General features: G+C 35.1%; 1 protein-coding gene and 1 long non-coding RNA gene across 2 annotated transcripts; both read right to left on the reverse strand.

The window, feature by feature from the left end:
• Nucleotides 1,012–1,667, reverse strand: LOC110012107. Its single transcript, XR_002287184.1, has 3 exons — nucleotides 1,563–1,667; nucleotides 1,190–1,470; nucleotides 1,012–1,106 (listed from the first exon to the last, which is right to left on the reverse strand). It is a non-coding gene; the product is annotated as an uncharacterized LOC110012107 (long non-coding RNA).
• Nucleotides 18,697–19,692, reverse strand: LOC105163952 (RING-H2 finger protein ATL63). The gene has a single exon (XM_011082488.2). It carries the CDS (start codon nucleotides 19,632–19,634, stop codon nucleotides 18,783–18,785), a length of 852 nt encoding a protein of 283 aa, XP_011080790.1. The 5' UTR covers nucleotides 19,635–19,692; the 3' UTR covers nucleotides 18,697–18,782.

Consider the following 20,611-nt stretch of genomic DNA (forward strand, 5'->3'; position numbering starts at 1 on the left):
GACGATGTTTGGAACAGTTTTTTGCAACGGATTATTGAATTTTGGAACACATTTGTAGAACTATTTTAGTATAACATTAGAAACAGTTTATATAATTTGGAACACATATTAGATACTGATTAGTAATTTTATTTGGAGCAGTTCATCCAATTTAAAAACACCTTTTTTGGCCGGTCTTTGTAATGGGTTTTGGAACAGATTTTTATAAAATTTGTAATATTTTATTAGCATTACTAAACTCATTCCTAAGTTTTGAATTTCAAAATTTTTTTAAATTAGTAATATATTTAATAAAGTTGAATAAATAAATAAATTTATACATTTTAATAAATTTTTAGATATAATTAATTTAATTTATGAAATTTGAATTAATTTTATCTATAAATTTAATTAATTGAATAAATATAAAATAATATAATTTCATAAATATTATGAAACAATAATAATAAAAAAATATTATATTAATATGAAAAAGTATCTAATTACAACAATTAAAAAATATAAAACCTAATCTAAATGGTCCTCGTCAGCGTCTTCCTGATTCTCGATCGATGGATTAACCGGAGGCCATGTTGCAGTAGACGAGGAAGCCTGCATCTCCGGCATCATGTCCATCATGTCGGCCATCATCGTCTCGAGATGGCCGATGTGGTCCTCCATGGCTGGGTTTGGCGTGGCGGTGGTGGTGGTGGTGGTAGTGTTGGTGTCGGTCTTGGTGGCGATGGTGATGTGAATTTGCAGCTGGAGACGTGGGCTTTAGAATCAAGGCCAAATACTCGGCCCTTGTTCTTCTCCCCGAATGCAGCCAGCCACATCTGCTACTCTATATCGCCATCGAAGCCTAGGATTCGGTGGAGGCATCGAGGTCGTGGCCATTGGCTGAGGTTGATGATCCTCCAATATTTTTTGGAACGTCTCTTGCAAAACAAGTAAAATTATTAGTACTTTATTAAATGAAGAATTAATTATTAAAAAAATAATATCAATCAATTAGCTACTTACTGCCACCTTCGCTGCCCTCGGCCATTCCAAACCTCGCCCTCTTTTTTCTTATAGCAGCACTTGAATAACTCCATTTGTTTGGGCGGTCGTCCGAGCTCTGTCTCCTGTATAAGAAAAAAACAGTTAATTAATTAGCATCAAATTTAAAAATAATGATTTAACACACAAATAATTTTTATTTACTTACCAATTTTCTCTTGTGCATGCCGACTGAGGAAGATCCTCTCGGTACACAGTCGAGGACGCTGCGGGGTTTGCCGCCCAATTCGTTTTATTCTTTGAGGACTCTTGCTGAAAGTCCTTGCTGGCTCAGTATGCCTAAAGCTGGAGCAAGACCTTGTTGGACAACCATAATGGCCTGACCAGGCTGGACCGGGTGACCGAAAAGGTCTTCCAGATGTATTTTCCAGCCAACATGTGGATGACCTGAAACATGGCTTCATCGTCACAGTCCCACTAGTGGGTCATCTGCAGTAATATGATTAAACAAAATATTAGTAAATAACTTAAATAATTAGATTATATATTAGATAAAAATAAATTAATTTAAAATTAAGTACCTTCATGATTTCGAACCAGAAATATTGGTGCTCTGGCGGCACCTGCCTTAGACATAGCCACGGGTGGGGGAAATATCCCTAAACGACCGCATTGATGTGCTCATGGAATCGGTGGTCAGACCTTAATTTAATTTAATAGTAAACAATTAATTGACATTTTCAAGATAAAATAATTAATAATAAAAAAATTAGTTAACAAACTTACCTCGCAGCATCGAGGCTGATGGACTGGCGAACTGATGGTGGTTGTGGAGCAGCCGCCGGCAGGGGGCAGTCGTACATACAGCTCTAGATGCTCCAACATCATTTGGAGTCTATGGAGCGGGGAATGGTGCGGGCGTATCAGGTGGTGTGGATGGTCGAGGGGATGCTTCCCCAATCTGGTAAGCATCTAACGATACTGGTGAAAATGGCGGGCCACGACCACGACCACTATCACGACCAGGTGGTAGAGGCGGCGTACCACTAGATATTATCCACACCAATTATATAAAAGTATTAGTCTAAAGTTTTGGATTATTGTCATTAATATGTTAATAAAAAAGAATATACTAAATTTTTTTATTATTATCTAAAAAATGGTAATATTAGAGAAATTGGTCTAAATTAATTTTTTTTATTATTTACATTATTATGTGAAAATTTAAATATGTATTGGGAATACTCTTCTAATTTATTATAATTTTTTTTATTAAAATGTAAAAATATTAATATTGGAAGAATTGATCTAAATTAATTTTTTGATTATTTATATTATTATGTAAAAATGTTATGGGAATATTGTTGTAATTTTATTTTAAATTTTTGTGATTATGATAAAAAATATTAATATTGGAAAAATTGGTCTAAATTAATTTTTGTGATTATGTACATTATTATATAATAATGTTAGTATGTACTGGGAATATTATTATTATGTAATATATGGTTATTTATATTTAATAATGTTTTATTATTAATATTGCATAAATTATTCCAAAATTTTTTATTAATGTGATGATTATGTAAAATTTTATTAAATTACCTAAATTATAGAAATTTGTGTCAATTACGCATAAATAGCATAAATTTATGAAATTTCATAAATTATAAATAAACATTATAAATTGCATAAATTACAGACATAAATTATAAATTGCATAAATTACAGACATAAATTATAAATTGCATAAATTACAGATAAACTATACAAATTGCATAAATTTATAGAAAATTAAAAAAAATTGAAAAACATTTTCTAAAAATATTTTTTCAATATTTTCTGAACCATTCTTACAAAGTTTTGTAAGAAAATTGTGGGGATGGGGAGGGGGAGGGGGAAGGAAGGAGGAGGGAAACTTACCAGGCGGCGACGAATGGCGGCAGATGGTGGGGAAGGTGAAGGGTAGGCAGGGGGAAGGAGGAGGAAGAATGAGGAAAAAAAAATATCTGCTAAGTGTTCTATATATATTGATTTTTGGAGCGGGTAATTTTAAATAAATCGTTCCTAAGCCCGTTCCTAATGTAAAAAATGATATTATTTTTGTTGACGATCATTTACTAAAAAACCGTTCCTATAAAGTAACCGTTCCAAATGAAACAAAACGTTGTCGTTTTTGTATTATATTAGCAAGACCGTTCCTAATTATGACAAACCGTACCTAATTATGTCTCATAATTAATTTTTCAAAAAATTCAAAAAAATAATAATTATAGGAAAAACCGTCGCAAACATATCAATGATTAGAAAAAAGTAAACCAACAAGTAATTAAGGTAATTGGAAATACATAATGTTATGAATAAAATTTGACAACTGTTCAAAAGATTAAGTATAATCGTTTGTACAGAATTATTAGTCTTACATAGATGTAAATAACATCTTATACTGTTGTATTGGATCGCATAATCAGACTGTTAAAATTTTAACGGACTGTTGGATATTAGGAAATCGATAAAATAATACATTTGATGATGTTTCGAATAGTTTGGTTATACGGATGCTGAGATATCGTATATGATACACAATCAACAATGTTAAAAATGATGTAACTGTCCATCAGACTGTTTAATTTTAGATCTTGCTAGAAATGTTCAGATATCGTACGTATTGTTATGTATTTAAAATTTAGGATTAATAGGATCTCGGATGTAGAGATATCGTAATCGAGAACAAAATGAGCAAGATGTGGACATTCAATGGCACGGGCTCAGGAACACATTTGGGAACTGGCCTAACAAAATATTTTAGGAACAGAGTTTTCGAAACATTTAGGAACAGAACTAAGTAATTTCACTTTTAGGAATGGTGAAGAATAAAAAACCATTCCCAAATTAATTATCCTTCCAGTTTTTCTTTTGGCGCATAATTAAATTTCTTGGAACAATATTAGGAATAGTCAAATTTAATTGACCGTTTATACGTTTTGGTTTTTCCTCCCTTTTTCTACATATCCGCCATATTTAGGAACGGTTTTAGGAGCGGGCTAGTATATTTTGACCGTTCCTATATGTAAAAATTGTGTACATACGAACGGTATTGGAAATATTGATCGTTCCTAAATAGAAAAATATCATACGTAGGATCGGTATTAGAAACCGATTTGGAAATTTTGACCGTTCCTAAGTAGAAAAATATCTTACTTAGGAAAGATCCAAGGAACGGTTATGAAACTTCTAACCGTTCCTAAATAGAAAAATATTGTGTTTTGTTTTAAAAAAAATAAGTTTTAAAATTATACTTCTGTAAGTTTAAAAATACGTACAAAAACACTAATTAATGTTAATATAACTACTGTCTTTTTCAGTCTTGTATTCCTCGTCAAAGCTATTTTTGTCAGAGTGGTCATCAGTCTCGTCAATATAGCTACTATTCATATGGGAACTTCCTTGATGTGTGGGGATGCTATCAGCCAAGTATGAAGTCATTCCGAGGACGTTTGACCATGGAGATATAAGGGCGATGATCAAGCACCACCCTGCGCGTGAGCAGGAGAGAAATGTGTGAAGCAGGGTGCTTTATCCTTGGAGATTTAAAAAACTGTATCAATGGTGAGATCCTTGGAGTGTTGGGAGCACCTCCAAGATGTTTAATAGGTAGACGGTTCCGTTTGAGTAGGAAACAACGATGATGTTCAGAGCCTGCCAGTTCAGTGGTGAGACTGTAGTGTCAGAGTATTGCGCGGGCAATGCCTCAGCCATAGATGATCAGGTGGGGCTGAAACTCTATAGTTATGATGTGGAAGTCGTAGGCTAAGCTACGGTTCAAGCAGCATGTGATTTGGACGTCGGTTGAGGGAGATGCGAAAAAAGTGCACTCCTCGGCCATTGCAAGTGTCTACTCCATGGAACAATAGAAAATATTTTTACGCCTATTATAAGAGGGCATGCAGTGGTGAGCTCCAACTAGCCCTCCCCGTGCATGACGGCAGTAGCATTAGATAATGTCTGCACTAAATGAGCATCTCTTGGGGGCATGATAGGGGCCTTCAAGAGCTGGCTCTAGGCAGCTCAAAGGAGTGCTTAGAGTCTCCAAAAGGCATGGGAACGTGACAGGCAACGTAGGGCCAGGACGGCCTATGTTGGGCGCAAAAGCGGCGGAGAGGCTCCATGTGACGCGCAAGGTTACTCCCCGTGCTGCGAGGTATTAAGGGCAACACCTCTCGTGCAAATGGGTGATCAAGGCAAGTACTCCAAGACCTCGTGATCCAAATCATGGGACGCGCTATCGAGTTCTGGCCGTCCATGGGGGTCCGTTGGCTACGATGAGCGGTCGTGTGGCAACGCCGCACTGTGGGCATATTGTGAAGCCATGCCGAAAGGAAAGAAAGCATGTCGGGCATGCCGTGCGGGATCAAGGAACTTCATTCGTTCCAGATCAATTCGGGTATATTTGAGGCACTACTTTGATGGACAATAGAGATGTCAAAGGTGCACTTGACAGACTTGGAGCACAGTTTGCTATGTACTACTGGAGCAACAGTCGGAAAGAGAGTGTAGAGCGAGGCCTAGATTTCCGATTTCAGTGGGCTACATTAGGAAGAGAGTGCAGAGAAAGACACAGACTTCCAACATGGGCTACATTGGGAAGAGAGTGTAGACGAGTACACAGGCTTCCAACTTGAGGCATTATTTGTTGAGATCTACCCGCCACTTTGGGAAGAGTACAGAGAGAGGTACAGATGATGGGTGTCGAATCCACCAAAAATAATTGCTACGAACACTTTTGTAGATGTGTGAGTATGGTCGAATCCACAGAGATTGGTTTTAAATTAATTTCTTCAAAAATGAAAATAATTAGGGGGAGTTTTGATTGTGAAGAAGAATAAAACTAAAAAGCTAATAAAATTAGAAGAGATAAATATAAGAGAAGAGTATTCCAGTTAAAGACAGGATCATGCTTATTTCCACGGTTGATCATAAATGCAAAGATAACAATTATTCATGATAGATAAATTGGTTATGGCCATTGGTACGAACTAACGACCTCACCTTTCCTTACCTTGTGGATAATCAAGGAGCGTCCATTAACTAAATCCCTAATCAGTAAACAACCTTGGGAACGTCCTCACGATTTAATTTACCAACAGCATTAACAATTAGAAAGGCTCAATTCTAACCAACAAATTCCTATGAGGATTTATTTAAGTTAGATTGTGCATTCCCCACAACATAATCGAAAACTTCTACATAATCAATTATGTTGTGTTACCACTAGTTATTGAACTAAACAAACAATTACGGATTTTCAAGTTCAATTGGCTAGGCAAATATTCTTGACAATGAATCAGATTATTTGTAATAAAAGCACAGAGAACAACACAAATACCAACATGAATAAAAGTAGAAAGCATAAATTAGATCTCACAACTCGTTGGATTTAAGCATTCACCAAGTCTTCAACCGGAATAAGAGAACTAGCTAAACATGCTAATGGAAGAACGCATGAAAAGCAAAATAAGAAAATATTATAAAAATATAGAGAAATAGAAGAGTTCAAAAGTTGTCTTTTAAAGTGAATTATATCACCTATTTATAATAGCTAGATACCTAATTTTACGAGGATTAGAAGTAGACTCCTAGTTGAACTAAAAGACTTATAGAGATAAAGTTACAATCCTAGTTAAACTCTTTCTTCATCAGAGGTAGTCCAAACAGCTCCAAACTCTTGCCAAAAATTGAGTTTGAGTCTTGTTTGAATTTCCATTTCGGTGATTTTCTTCATTTTCCAATTCTTTTGTCCTAATGCTGCAAAATAATATTTAATTAGGAGCATTTGGTCACAAAATAAGCTAAAATATTATATGAAATAAGCACAAAATGCGATCCTATCAACAGACTTCTGCTTTGAGTTTTCCTGTTGAGTGAGTGAATTAGAGGCACTATATTTTGTGGGGGAGCTTATCACCGATTTGGGAAGAGGATTTCGACGAGTACATGGACTTCCGCTTGGGTTGAGTTGATCACATCAGATGTAGCAGAGGCACCGTTCGTGGGGAGTTCATGTGGGGTGCTAAAGAGGCACTTCACGACTGAAGTGCTCGAAAGAGCAGGAGGTCGGTCTGGTGTCGCATGATACTAAGAGAGAGTATTGAGCATCGCATACACCTCAATCCTTCGTGTATGTGTTAACGAGGACGTCAACAGATCGAGTGGGGGAGAAAGTGACTGGCTGTTCCTTGGGCTAGACGGACGGCAGAGACTTGCGGAGGGCGTGCGGGCGGCTAGGGGATGCCGGACCTACGCTTACGTCCTTCGAGCAGAGACTCTTACCGATTGAGGATTGCAATAATGTTCATATGGGAACTTCCTTGATGTGTGGGGATGCTATCCGCCAAGTATGAAGCCATTCCGAGGACGTTTGGCCATGGAAATATAAGGGCGATGATCAGGCGCCACCCTGCACTCGAGCAAGAGAGAAATGTGTGAAACAGAATGCTTTATGCTTGGAGATTTGCAAAACTGTTTCAATAGAGAGATCCCTGGAGTGTTTGGAGCACCTCCAAGATGTTTCAGAGGTAGAAGATTCCGTTTTAATAGGAAACGACGATGATGTTCAGAGTCTGCCAGTGCAGTAGTGAGACTGTAGTTTCATATTATTGCGCGGGCAATTTCTCAGCCATGGATGATCGGATGGGGCTGAAACTCTACAGTTATGATGTGAAAGTCATAGATATGGTACGGTTCAAGAGGCACGTGATTTGGATGTTGGTTGAGGGAGATGCGAAAAAAGTGCACTCCCCAGCCATTGTAAGTGTCTACTCATTGAACAAGAGAAAATGTTTTTAAGCATATTATAAGGGGGGGCATGCAGTGGTGAGCTCCAGCCAGCGCTCCACGTGCACGACGGCAGCAACATTAGATAACATCTGCATTAAATGAGCATCTCTTGAGTGCATAATGGGGGCTTTCAAGAGTCAGATCTAAGCAGCTCAAAGGAGTGCTTAGAGTCCCCGAGAGGCATGGGAACCTGATGGGCAGCGTAGGGCCAGGACGGCCTACGTTGGGCGCAAAACCGGCTAAGAGGCTCCTTGTTACGCGCAAGGTTGCTCCCCGGGCTGCAAGGTATCAGGGGCAACACCTCTTGTGTGAATGGGTGATCGAGGCAAACACTCCAAGACCTTGTGATCCAACTTATGGGACGCGCTATCGAGTTCGAGCCGTCCATAGGGGTCTGTTGGCTAAGATGAGCGGTCGTGTGGTAATGCTGCACTGTGGGCACATTGTGAAGCCATGCGGAAAAGCAAGAAAGCATGTCAGGCATGCCGTGCGAGATCAAGGCAAGATGTCAGCATATTGAATGTGCCTCGGACTTATGATGCGGTCCTACTAGGGTAAGGCATAAAAGACGACCACGATGAAGGCGTGCATCGAGGATGCACCGCGTGTGCGTTGGGCATGAGACAGGCATTGCGGGCGCATGCGTAGCTCCATAATGCCGAAGCGGAGCGAGGATGCTCCTTGCCATCAAAGAATACATTGGTGGGTTTCGAGATTATGGGCGAGACGCATGGCGGCAGACTAGCTAGTTGAGGCTGGCCGCTAAGCGACGCTAAAGCGTGCATGCCAAGAGCCTCGAGAACATGGGCATTTTGGATAGGCGAGAGCAAGGGCATGCGGTGCCGCGCAGGGATGCGTTCAGATATTGTGCTAGCGAGTTTCAGGGTCGAAGACACGCGGCAGTCGGTTAACTCTGAGATGTGCAAAGGCTGGTCAAAGGTTGGGTATAACCTGAGACGCCTCATGGGCGAAAAATATATTCCGCTGCAAGAAAAGAGTCCGCCCTTGACAACCAGGGTAGTTGAAAACAGACCAATGGATACGCGTGTCGTTCATATATAGGTCATCATTTTTGTATGGCCTGTTCCGTTTGCAAGGAATCTGGGTCTTAAAGTAGTAAGAAGTGAAGAGACTGATTTCTTAAACAAGGTAAGCCTCTACAATTGACGCCTCCATGTGTGTTTTGTTTTTCACCTTTATTTTCAAGCCTCCAAGGAATCTAATAATCGAATATTTATTAGAAACATAATGATACTAGAACTATTTCAAAAACTAGAATAACTCGTGTAACAATAACCTCTCAAATGGATACATCCACACCTCCCAGCGCGATTTATATGGTAGGTGAACAATTAGGCACCCTATTGAGTTGAAGTTGGCGAAAATATTTTCTCGAGGTTGCACAAGATGGTTGCGATACTACCCTCCAATTCTTGTACTTCGTTCACATCGAGCGTCGCTGAATATAGGATCGAGAATAGAAGGCTAACCTCGGTTAATGCACTCCACACTGGTTTGGAAGCATTACAGAAGGCATTCGGTATCAACTTCTGCATTAATATGTGACAATCATGACTCTTCATGCCGTGAATCCTCATCTCCTTCATGTTGACACAATGGGCCAAATTAGATGTATAGCCATCAGGAAACTTCAGATGACTAATCCATTCACATATCCTCATTTTCTGCTCTTTGGTCAGGGTATATACTGCTTTGGGCATCACGTTCGGCCTTCTTTTGTCCACCTCAAGCTCCGGTTAGGTACATATGATCTTGAGGTCCTCCCGTGCATTTAGAGTATCCTTCATTTTTCCTTTTATATCCATCATAGGTATTGAATATATTGTCAAACACATTCTTCTTAATGTGCATGATATCAAGATTGTGCCGTATCAGATGGATCGACCAGTACTCGAGCTCCCATAAGATAATTTTCTTTGTCCACTTATGCTCTGTACTGTATCCATCCAGGAGTGACAACGGCACCTCAACCGCAGGACTGAACTCTTCAACCCATTCGCGGATTTGTTCTCCCGTAAATCTTGGCCATGCAACCTTCCTCTCTCTAGATTCTTATTGAACGGTTTCTTGTTCTGACGGCAGGGATGATTTAGGGGGAGGAACTGTTTGTGGCAGTTAAAGTAGCACGCCAACTTACTAATTCTGTAGGTAAAATGGACATGTGCCTTCGATACAAATCGGACACCCTATAACACCTGCAGAACTCCATCCAAACGCTATCACATAAGTCGGTAGGTCATTCACAATTCACATGAACGCGGAGCGCATTGGGAATGTCTCGTTCTTCGTACTGTCCCGCGTCAGTACACCCACATGCCACAAATTTTGCAACTCCTCAATCAACTGCTCCGGGTAAACATCAATGAGACGTTTCAGATTGGAGCGACCGAGGATCACCATCATCAGGAACATATACTCTAAGCTTATACACATTCCTAGAGGGAGATTGTATGGTATAAGTATAACGGGTCAAAATGAGTACGTACAAATGTACTGTCCGTGTGGCGCGAACCCATCTGTGCATAAATCCAGTTTATATTACGGGACTTTGCTGCAAAATCGGGATATGTCTAGTCAAAATGCCTCCATGCCTCTGCATCAGACGGATGACACATGGATCGCTCATCGTTTTGATGGTTGGCATGCCACATCATTTGCTCTAAATATATGATAAACTTAATTAAGTGAGCTTGAATTCAATTGGATTTAATTAAAATTATTTGGCCTTGTTTATAATTTATGCACCTTTTGTTTATCTTTTTATTATTAACCCCTTTTAATTTTATTAGTGTTATTATTAACTACATCGAACGCCCGGGTACTCGAAGGGTACACCCCTTGAAATTGTGGTTTTATTGCGTTTTGTTTTAATTTATGTTATTTTATATTACCACATCCGCATGCGCGTTCTCGGACTGATCCACTCGTATTTTGGGGGCTTTCATATTCTCTCTGAATTTTAAGCTATTTTAAACTTATAATTTGTACTCCACACGAATATTCATCATCCTTTATCATATCTCACCATTATTCTCACTCTATTTAAGTTTTCCTTATTATTTCTTCTTTAACCTGTTACTAACTTAAGCATCAAAGTGCTAACCTCTATTTTTTAGGGTTAGTCCCCTATAATCTTAGGATTTCATAGAAAATCCTTTGACTCTTGTAATGTGGCCAAATTAATGTTACGCATAATCAACCAAAGTTAATTATCCCAAAGAAACAACTAGAAATACAAGAAAAATAAATGTTTTGAAAGAATAGAAAAAATGGCCCAATTGCTTTGCTGGCAGCCAGAGCTGAGAATACCTATGCAACGGGGCACTGTTCAATTGTAAGCCGCATTACAGACGAGGAGGTTAAGTAGTTTATAAATAGGAAGACCTCCTCTCTATATCGAGATGCCTTTTCAGGACAAATTTGTAGGGTTCCTAGGATGTCAGAGCCAAAAAATACCTGATGTAGCGGGATAACGATCGATTCGCAAGCCTAACGATCGAGTCGCAAGCCGCACCATTTGGCGACGTTTGTGGGAACAAAGCCATGTGCCCACGCCAAGTCCCTCGTTTGGAGGCGGATGATATAGACAAATATCCCACATTGATTATAAATGAGGTGCTCTAACGACTTATAAACCCCAATACCTCATCTTCCTAGCGACATGTCTTTTAAAAAAATAACTTGTCAGACTCCTATGAAATTAGAACGAATAATACCTTATTCAACAAAACATCGAAGAAATTATAAATTACATTATTATATTTATTTTATGATTGATCACTTCTTTTGATCAGTGTTCTAATCATATAATATTTTTTCGTTTTTTTGTTAATGTAGGGAGGCTCAATTTTCGTTCTTACCTAACACCTTTTCCATAAGACACCGTAACGTATTATTATTATTATTCTAAACTATATACATACATAACATGCTTTCCTTAACAAACAAAACATGTGGATGTTATCACATTTATGTTGAAGCACGTAACATATTGACAAGCCCTTTCGTATCATTTTTATATGGAACAACTGTACATTTTGTTTTTAAATTTGTTATAAATACACATAAATTCTTTATAATTTAAAAAATTATACCTAATAGCTCTAGTATTTGTTTGTGTTCAATAAATAGATTCATATATTAATAAAATTTATTAAATTTGCTAAAAAAATAAAAAAAAATTGAATAAAAATTCATATTTACTTTCAATTAACTTATAAACTTATTATATATCAAACAAATCTTTTACAACCAAACTATCCTTATAAGAGTGAAAATATATGTCTTCATATACATCAGTGTTTAATGATATATAAGACTAGATTAATAAAAAATTATTTATTTGACCTCCAATAAATTAGTAATAAGTCAATCGAAAATAAATATGAATCTTCATTCAATTCCTTTACTGATAATAAGCAATTTTTATGAATCTTATCTAATGTATAAATCTGTTTGTTGGACGAAAAACACCAAACTTCAATGGGAGAGAGGTGTAATTATCCCTTAATATATTTATATTTGAAAGCAGTCCCTTAAATTTGTATTTAAAATTTTAATCCTCACTTTTATTTAATGCTCTTATCGACCCTACAATTATATTTTGTAATTTCATTTTGATTCCTCAGTCAACTTTTCAACGAATTTATAATTAACACGTGTCCAGAATTTATAATTAAAATATTAGGTTAAACGTAATTTACCTTTTATGGTACGCCAAATGAGCAAATAAACTACTATATATATAAAAAAATTACCAAATTACCCCCGTATTTCAAAAAATGAAACAAATTATCTTCCTTGGTTTAGATAGGGAGTCATTTGCTTCATTTTTCAAGACATAAATGATAATTTATTATTTTTTTTTATTTCTCATATCACACGAAAATAAATTGCATTTTTCCCTAAATTTGCAAACACAAACAATTCAGTTTGTAAACTAAATATTTTAAATACAAATAATTCTGTATCGATTTCGATTCAGTTAATTGTTAATCAAAATTGAAATCGAAACAAAGAACCAAACATAAAGAACAAAAAATTGAAATTAAAAAAAAAAAAAAAAACGTTTGTCGAATGCTGAATCAAAAATTTTCAAATTTCATAAAGTTCATTTCATTCAGTTACGAAAGTGTGGTCACAGTGACACACACGCAACGGCTTTCTCCAACAAACATGTATCATGTACATGTCATCTCAAATATGTACAATTAATCGACAAAGCCCTTTCTTCTCATTAATATTTATATATTATTATATATCATTTAATGATAGAATCGAATTTAATATTATAACAATTAAAAATTTAATTTTACTAGTTCAGGTTTTCAAACAAACAATATTCCCTATGAAGATATTGAAAAATATATCCAACATGATAATATAGTTATATAATTCATTATTTATTTATTATTTAAAAAATGTACATAATTAAAGAATTAAACGAGAAATAATATCATGATGTCTCGAATTTTTTAGATTTTTTTATTTGAATGTAGATCGCAGGGGTATTCAATTCGGTTAATCGAATGCACCGAAAGTTCGGTTGACTGAAATTTTGGTATGCCGAAATTGCGGACTGAATACCGAACCAAAATATTTGATTCGGTTGGATTAAAATCAAACTTATTTCGGTTCAATTGGATTTTTGTACCGAATTAACCAAAAATAATAAAAAAAAAATTAATGCTAATTTATTTGTTATAAAATATTAATAATTAGGTATGTATCAACTATAAGATTTTTTTTTTATTATAAATACTTATATTAAGATATTTAGTATTTATTTTTTAAAATTTTAATTATTTATATATATATATATTTTAAATTCAGTGCGACCAATCTATATTTTTTTAATGTTTTGGGTCTAAGCAAATTCATTAGGTCTGGACCTGAGTCTCTCAATTATATTATGGATTTGGGTAGAATCTTACCCTACTCATTGATACTCCTAGTTAAAAAATATAGATAAAACACTTCTTGCATTTTTTGAAATAATGCATATTGAATCTTTCCGTTAGTCAACGGGGTTAAATTATTTAGTAATTTTGTTATATTTCTTTTTTTGGTACTTATTGATTTTTAATAGTTAAAAATAAAATATTTAAAATATATATACAATTGTGTAAATCATACAAATTTAATATAATATATACAAATATATATATAATCGCAAGGGCAATGGCGATATTGCCCAACTCAGAAGGGGGCGACGGCTGTCACCCAAGCTAGGCAACAGACGCCATGGTTCTTGTGTGATGGCCAGCTGTGGTGATTGGCGGCGAAGGAGAAGTGGATAAGAACTAAAAAATATATTATTTTTAAATTAAATACATAAAATGATAATTTAATATTATTATAGTAAACAATATGATTTATTAAAAATATTTAAACTAAATGATAATCATTTAGATCCACATGGAATATTAAAATTTGAAAAGAAAAATTTAGTATATTATTTTTTGTATTATGATTTTAAATCTAATTTGGAATTTTTACTAAAACTTCATATATCTTTTTAATATTTTGATATTTAATTAATATAATTCATTAAAATATATGTAAGTTAGTTCATTTATATATAATTATTATAGTTGTTTATCATTTATATTAGTATAGATATTTAATTTTTGGAAAGTGAAATTTTACTATAAGGATTTTCGTATTAACTTGAAATATATAAAAATTTAATATATTCTTTTTCTAGTTTGATATTTAGTTAATATATTCTTTTAATAAATATAATTATTAAAATATATTTAACTAAATAATAATCTAAATTATTATAAATTTGTTAATCGTATATAATTATTATATTTTTTTTTTATTATTTTGTCTCTTGTACATGTAGCATTTAAATTTGAAAAGTGAATTTTAGTATATTAATCTTTTATGGTGATTTAATTTGGTTTTCAATTTAAATTTTAAATTTTTTAATATACTTTTCAAAATTAATCTTAGTATTTTTCAATAAATATAATTTACTAAAAAAATTGGGCAAGATCATAAAGCTTAACAAGAGCAATTCGGTCGATTCAGTGAGTTTTTCAGAGTTTTATGATTTCATGGGATCCTTTATGGTTATTTATTTTTTTGTTTAACATAAGTAAGTTTTTTGTATTTTCTGAAAAATTCTAATTCGGATCCATTTCTGTTGAACTTTAATTAATGATATGGTAAGTACAATATATATACAGCAAGTGATATATACTTATTTTGTGATTGATTTGGTTCCTCAAACTTGATGGGGGTACTTCAAGCTTTTGACTTAAAAATATTCTTTTTAACAACTCTAGAAGTAAAAATATGCATCCCAAACACATCAAAAGAGATTTTTTTTATTTTTTTTACAAAAGTTGAAATGAACTTTTTCAAAATATCTTGTAAACACTTTTTATAATTATTATAATTAGAGTAAAGTAGTCCAAAAATAAGTAAAAATTATTTACGAATAAAAAGAAAAAACAAAAGCAGCTAGAAGCACCCGAATGTGCTTAGAGCTTTTGGTTTAAATATACTATTTTAAACAATTCAAAAGTAGAAGTTGATATATCAAATACCTTCAAAAGTATTTTTTTTTTTCCAAAACTTGAAACTAAAAAATTACTTTTGCAAAGCTCTCGTAAACATTCCCCAAATACATCTGGAACTTAATATTAGTGTAAGTGACTAGAAGGCCAATTAGTGAAAGTACCACGAAATGCGAGTGGATTGGCCTGAGAACTCGCAAGCGAAAGTGGTAATAATAAATTTACATAAATTAAAATGAAAACGCAATAAAACCATGATTCTAAGGGTGTACCCTTGGAGTTCCCGAGCGTTCGATATAGTTATTTAAAATAACAATAAAATAAAACAAAATGCATAAAACTCCCCTGTGGTTTAAAAAGTCGGCTAAAAATCCTTTTCTATTTTAAAAATAGGCTAGGCCCCCTGTGTTTTGTAAAACTCAACAACAAACACCCCTTTCCATTAGTAATTAACGGAAGGTGCATAACACACGCTCTTTGTGCGTGTGGGGGTATTTTTTAACTGTTTTTGATCTTTTTCTTAGGTGTCTTCCTTATCAAAGACAGTTCAACATCGTCTCTTCCGGAGAAATTTCATTGAATGAGAATTTCATTCTCATTATCAGACATTTCAAGAACTCTCACTAAATACGTACCACCTCGATCCCATTGAGGGGTTTGTCTCCATAACCAGTTTGGTTCTCCACCTCAAGTCTAATTTTTTCGAACTTTTCAGAAGTTCTTAGGCTGTGAACCCTCTACTAGTATTTGCGTATTTAATAACTTACAGATGTCTATTTTAGATCCAATCAAATAGATCGTTTTTAGCAAGCATTCTTTATCCCACAAAGTGCTTTTATAGCTTTTTTCCTTATCAGAAAGGATTCACAAGTTAGTAAACTCAAAGCATCTTTAGCTCAACTCTTTGAATCGACCAACCTACTCATCCTAACTAGAGGGATGTGGCCTAGCTCATGCATGTCATTCTCTGTATGTTATATTCTTGACCATCCGTTATTTATTTTGAGCATGCATAATCCAATTATGCAGTATAGAATCTTTTATTGATCAAGCTCGTTGTCCAATTTGTCCAACAATTGACTAACGACTTGATCACGCTTGGTTACATTATCGTATATTATTTTAACATGAATACTATTAGCTAAGTTATTTAGTCTTATTGCTTTTGCAGTAATGGCCTAGCCATGAGCTTTAAGGCTACTTGATTTAACATTCTATTCCTTTTCATTTTTGCAAACTATTTACAGAAATGTGTTTCTAAAGCAAGTGTCCAACACTTAGGAATAAGAACAGTAATCATGTTTGCTCAAAAAATGCTATAGTTGGGTGAAGAGGAGTTCACAACACTCCTCTTCTAATGCCCTTTGGCAATTTCATGAAAACATCATAAGTAAATTTTGACTGTTGAACCGTTATTCCATTTTTCTTCACCCACTAAGGCGACAGGAGCACTCAAGGCGCTTGCAGCGGCTGACTTTGCTTCACCCTTCTCTCTCATTCGTCGTCTGGCTCCCTTGCCTTTCGCTTTTGAGGTTGAAACCTCTCAATTCAATATCGATGTGCAGATTCTTCAATCAATGCCTCGTATTGGTTCAACTATTTTATCAACTCATGAAATGGTCTTCTCAAACCCATTTAAATTTTGTGATAAATAGGTTGAATAAGGGATTAAGGGACCGAAGGACCACGTCAATGTACATCTCCTTTAAAGATCAACATTGGAGTTTTAGAGCTTCTCCACATGGGATTGCATCTTAGCCCAGTGTTTGTGTATAAACGACCTCTAGTCATCTAGGCTTAAAAAAAAATGCTTCCGTCGCGATATGCCGATTCGATGCCGCATAAAAAGATTTATGTGGGGCATTTATTGAACCATCAACTTCCAACCTGTCATACCGCTCATGAATGACAAAAGCAGATATGACGCTGTAGACCTTACGATTGTTCTTATGCCTTAATCTCGAACGTCAAATGTTTTTTAAACAAGGATTTATTTCATAATTCCGATGGAAGTGACTTTTCAATAACATAAGCCTAAATTCGAATTACTCTAAATTTTTCCAGAATATTTCTATATTAGTGGCAGACAAACAAAAACAGTTTTTTACCATGACTATACTATTGATTGTGTGATTTACCTTAAATATACACAAAATAGTGGCAGACATTGTGTAGAAGTCGGTCTTGTACTGTAGTGGCCATTGAAGCCTTGGGTCATTTTACTTGGGTGTCCAAAGATATTCAGGCCTTCTCCATTGTATCTTTATCTGCTATTGTCCAACTTTGACAACAAAAAACCTCACAGACATGGAGAGAGCAGAATCATTAGATTTTTACTAAGGGTGAATAGTAATTTATCTTCCAGTCATATTATTTAAATAAGTATATTACTATTATATAAAAAGAATATAGTAATTTATCCTTCTATATTTTAAAAATAAAGCAATTTACCTCCTTATGCAGGGAGGTATGTTGCTTCTTTTTAAAAAACATAGAAAGGTAAATTGTTGTATTTTAAAAAATATAGGAAGATATATCGCTATTTATTTTTTCATAAAAGGGTAATTTGCTCATTTGCAATGTCACAAGGTGGTTGCTTGCATTTTTCCCTTTTAGCATTTGGACTCCGCGTCTGATCCACTTGTTACACGTTTGAAATCAGCATCTGTTCTTCTATGTTAACTCTTTGCAAGAATATTGTATGGAAAGAGAGGAAAGAAAATGAGTTGGGTAAAAAAAGATATATAGAGATTAGGAAACGAGAGATGACAAAGAAAAAGAAAATAAATAAAGTATCCACCTTGGCTTTAGATTAGGTATAGGTGGATAAAAGATTATAGCAACAGTTGAAGGAGACATGTGGTTTTACTTTAGAAAAACATGCGAGCAACCCTTGTGATATTGTAAATGAGCAAATTACTTGTTTATGAAAAAATAAATAACGATTTACTTCATTGTATTTTTTAAAATACAATAATTTACCCCCTATGATTTTTAAAATGAACCAATTTACCTTTCTATATAGGAAAGTAAATTGCTTCATTTTAAAAAGTATAAAAGAATAAATTGTTATATTTCTTTCCTAAGGGGATAATATGCTCATTTTTAATATCATAGGGGGGTAAATTGTTATTCACCCTTTTTCTTTATATCCACTGTGGCTTTTAAGCAATGATAAATATTGTATTGGGGATACTCGATTTTCTTGTGGTGTTGGTCCGGGCACCTCAATTCGGCACTTAATGGTACTCGATTTGGTGATATTAAAATATCAAATAAATTAACTATTTATATTTGAAATTAAATTTGACAAAATTTTATTGCCTCCGCCCCATTCAAAAACCAAAGAGAAAAAAGGGAAAAGAACGATTTGTACATAGAAATAAGAGTATATTCTCTCCCAAGTGTCAAAACTCACTCAACAGCATTGGAGGATCGTTGGATCTTTCTCTCACATCCATCATCTGATCCATTGCCCGTGTTTGGAACCTCAACCACAATCTCAAGCCTGCTAGGGAGCTCGTTACTCGTCCTCCTCGTACCGATATAATCTCCGTAATTCTCCTCATTCAGATCGGTTTCACCGTTTCCCAACGACGAACCCGTTCCGCCAGCAGACACATGCACAGCAGGAGCACGACATATTGGGCACGTCGTGTGCGAGTGCAGCCACATATCGATGCACTCGACGTGAAAGGCATGACGACACAACGCCAGTTTCCTGCCCTTCTGCCCATTCTCAAAGAAACTCAAACAGATAACACATTCCGGTGCTTGAACCTCCTTTTCTTTATCTCCCTTGAAAACAAACTGAGGAATCGAAGAGATGACGCAAGATTCCAACCCCATAACCGAAGGAGAGAAATCGATATCGTTAGTACTATTATCAAGAGTTAACAAGCCAAGGAGATTATGCAAGCGACGAGCACCTAAGGCCGTCGAAACTACTAACACTGACGTCGATGATCTCCCATCATCTGCCAGACGGTCATGGGATAGGAACCATTTGGCGTAGCAATGCAACAATGTGATGAAGACGAGCACAAGAATCAACGATAGGATCGCAGCAAGCATGATGTTGGTGTCGTCGTGTGAGACTACGGCGTCGATGATTGCCTTCATTACTTGGCCGATAGACGGGTTATGTACTCTACGGAAGAATACAGAACAAAAGAGAGGTATGTGATCAGTTGAGACCGAGTAGAAGTTTCTGTATATAGGACAGTCTCGCGTCTTGGGACTGCGTTTACGTGAGCGTAAAGCCATCAAAAAGGAGACTACGATGTGGTCATCTGGGAGTGGTTTCGGTACCTAAGAGGAAGAAATGGGCACCAGCACGAATAGGTTATTGTGCATGGTGTTATTATATTACTCTTTCATGGGGATGGTTTCTGCCTTCATTTTTATTTTTCTTTTTGTATTCTTGGGCTCTTGTTTCTGCAGTGGGGGAAGATTCTAAGACCCTGGAGTCAAAGGCATGCCTTAGCAATCAATCTATTCTTCTAGATGTTTGATAATCTGCACTATTTGTATTTTAAGGTTGATCGCTCTAAAAATTTACGCTAGGGGTAAGTCAGAAATCGCATCTCTGTTAAAACAAAATACCAGACAGGTGTTATATTTGGAGTGTTTGGGAGTATTTATCTTGGTTTTTTTCTTTTTTAGTTTTCTTTTTTTTTTTTTTATTATATTATGGTGATGGGATTTGGGATAACATGAATTTGAATTCAGGACCCTGTCACTCCTAAGGATAATGATGCAAACTCAATTGACTATATCGAATTTTTATTAGTTAGTTGGAAGATTATTTTAATTAAATAGAATTTTTTTATTAGTATCTAATGTCATAATAATATAAAGGATATAAATAATTAAAATGAAACATGTAATTTAAATATATTTTATTATTTTTTAAAAAATAATTATATTGACAAAAAACAAGTGCAATGAAAGCAAAACTAGTACCATTTTAACACATTAGAAGAAAACAGCCTTTAATTCATCTCAAAACTGATTTTTACCCAACACTCCTAATTTGGCTTTTGTCTACGTCTCATGAACTTCTGCAATCATAAATCTACTCCAATTTTTCAAGTTCTCTAAAGTAAGCACTTTTCTGAAAATAAGAACCCCATGCAAGCGCTTCCATAATATCAATAACAGTAGCCAAATAACTGATATTTACTAGCTCAATTAGCACCAACAGATCACTTCGAGTCAAATAGTTGTGAGTTCGATTCATT

This window comes from Sesamum indicum, linkage group LG6, assembly GCF_000512975.1.
Source record: "Sesamum indicum cultivar Zhongzhi No. 13 linkage group LG6, S_indicum_v1.0, whole genome shotgun sequence".
Classification (NCBI taxonomy): domain Eukaryota; kingdom Viridiplantae; phylum Streptophyta; class Magnoliopsida; order Lamiales; family Pedaliaceae; genus Sesamum; species Sesamum indicum.

Excerpts from the sequence above, each read along its gene's own strand:
- LOC105163952 (XM_011082488.2), bottom strand. The coding sequence starts at position 19,634 with ATGGCTTTACGCTCACGTAAACGCAGTCCCAAGACGCGAGACTGTCCT.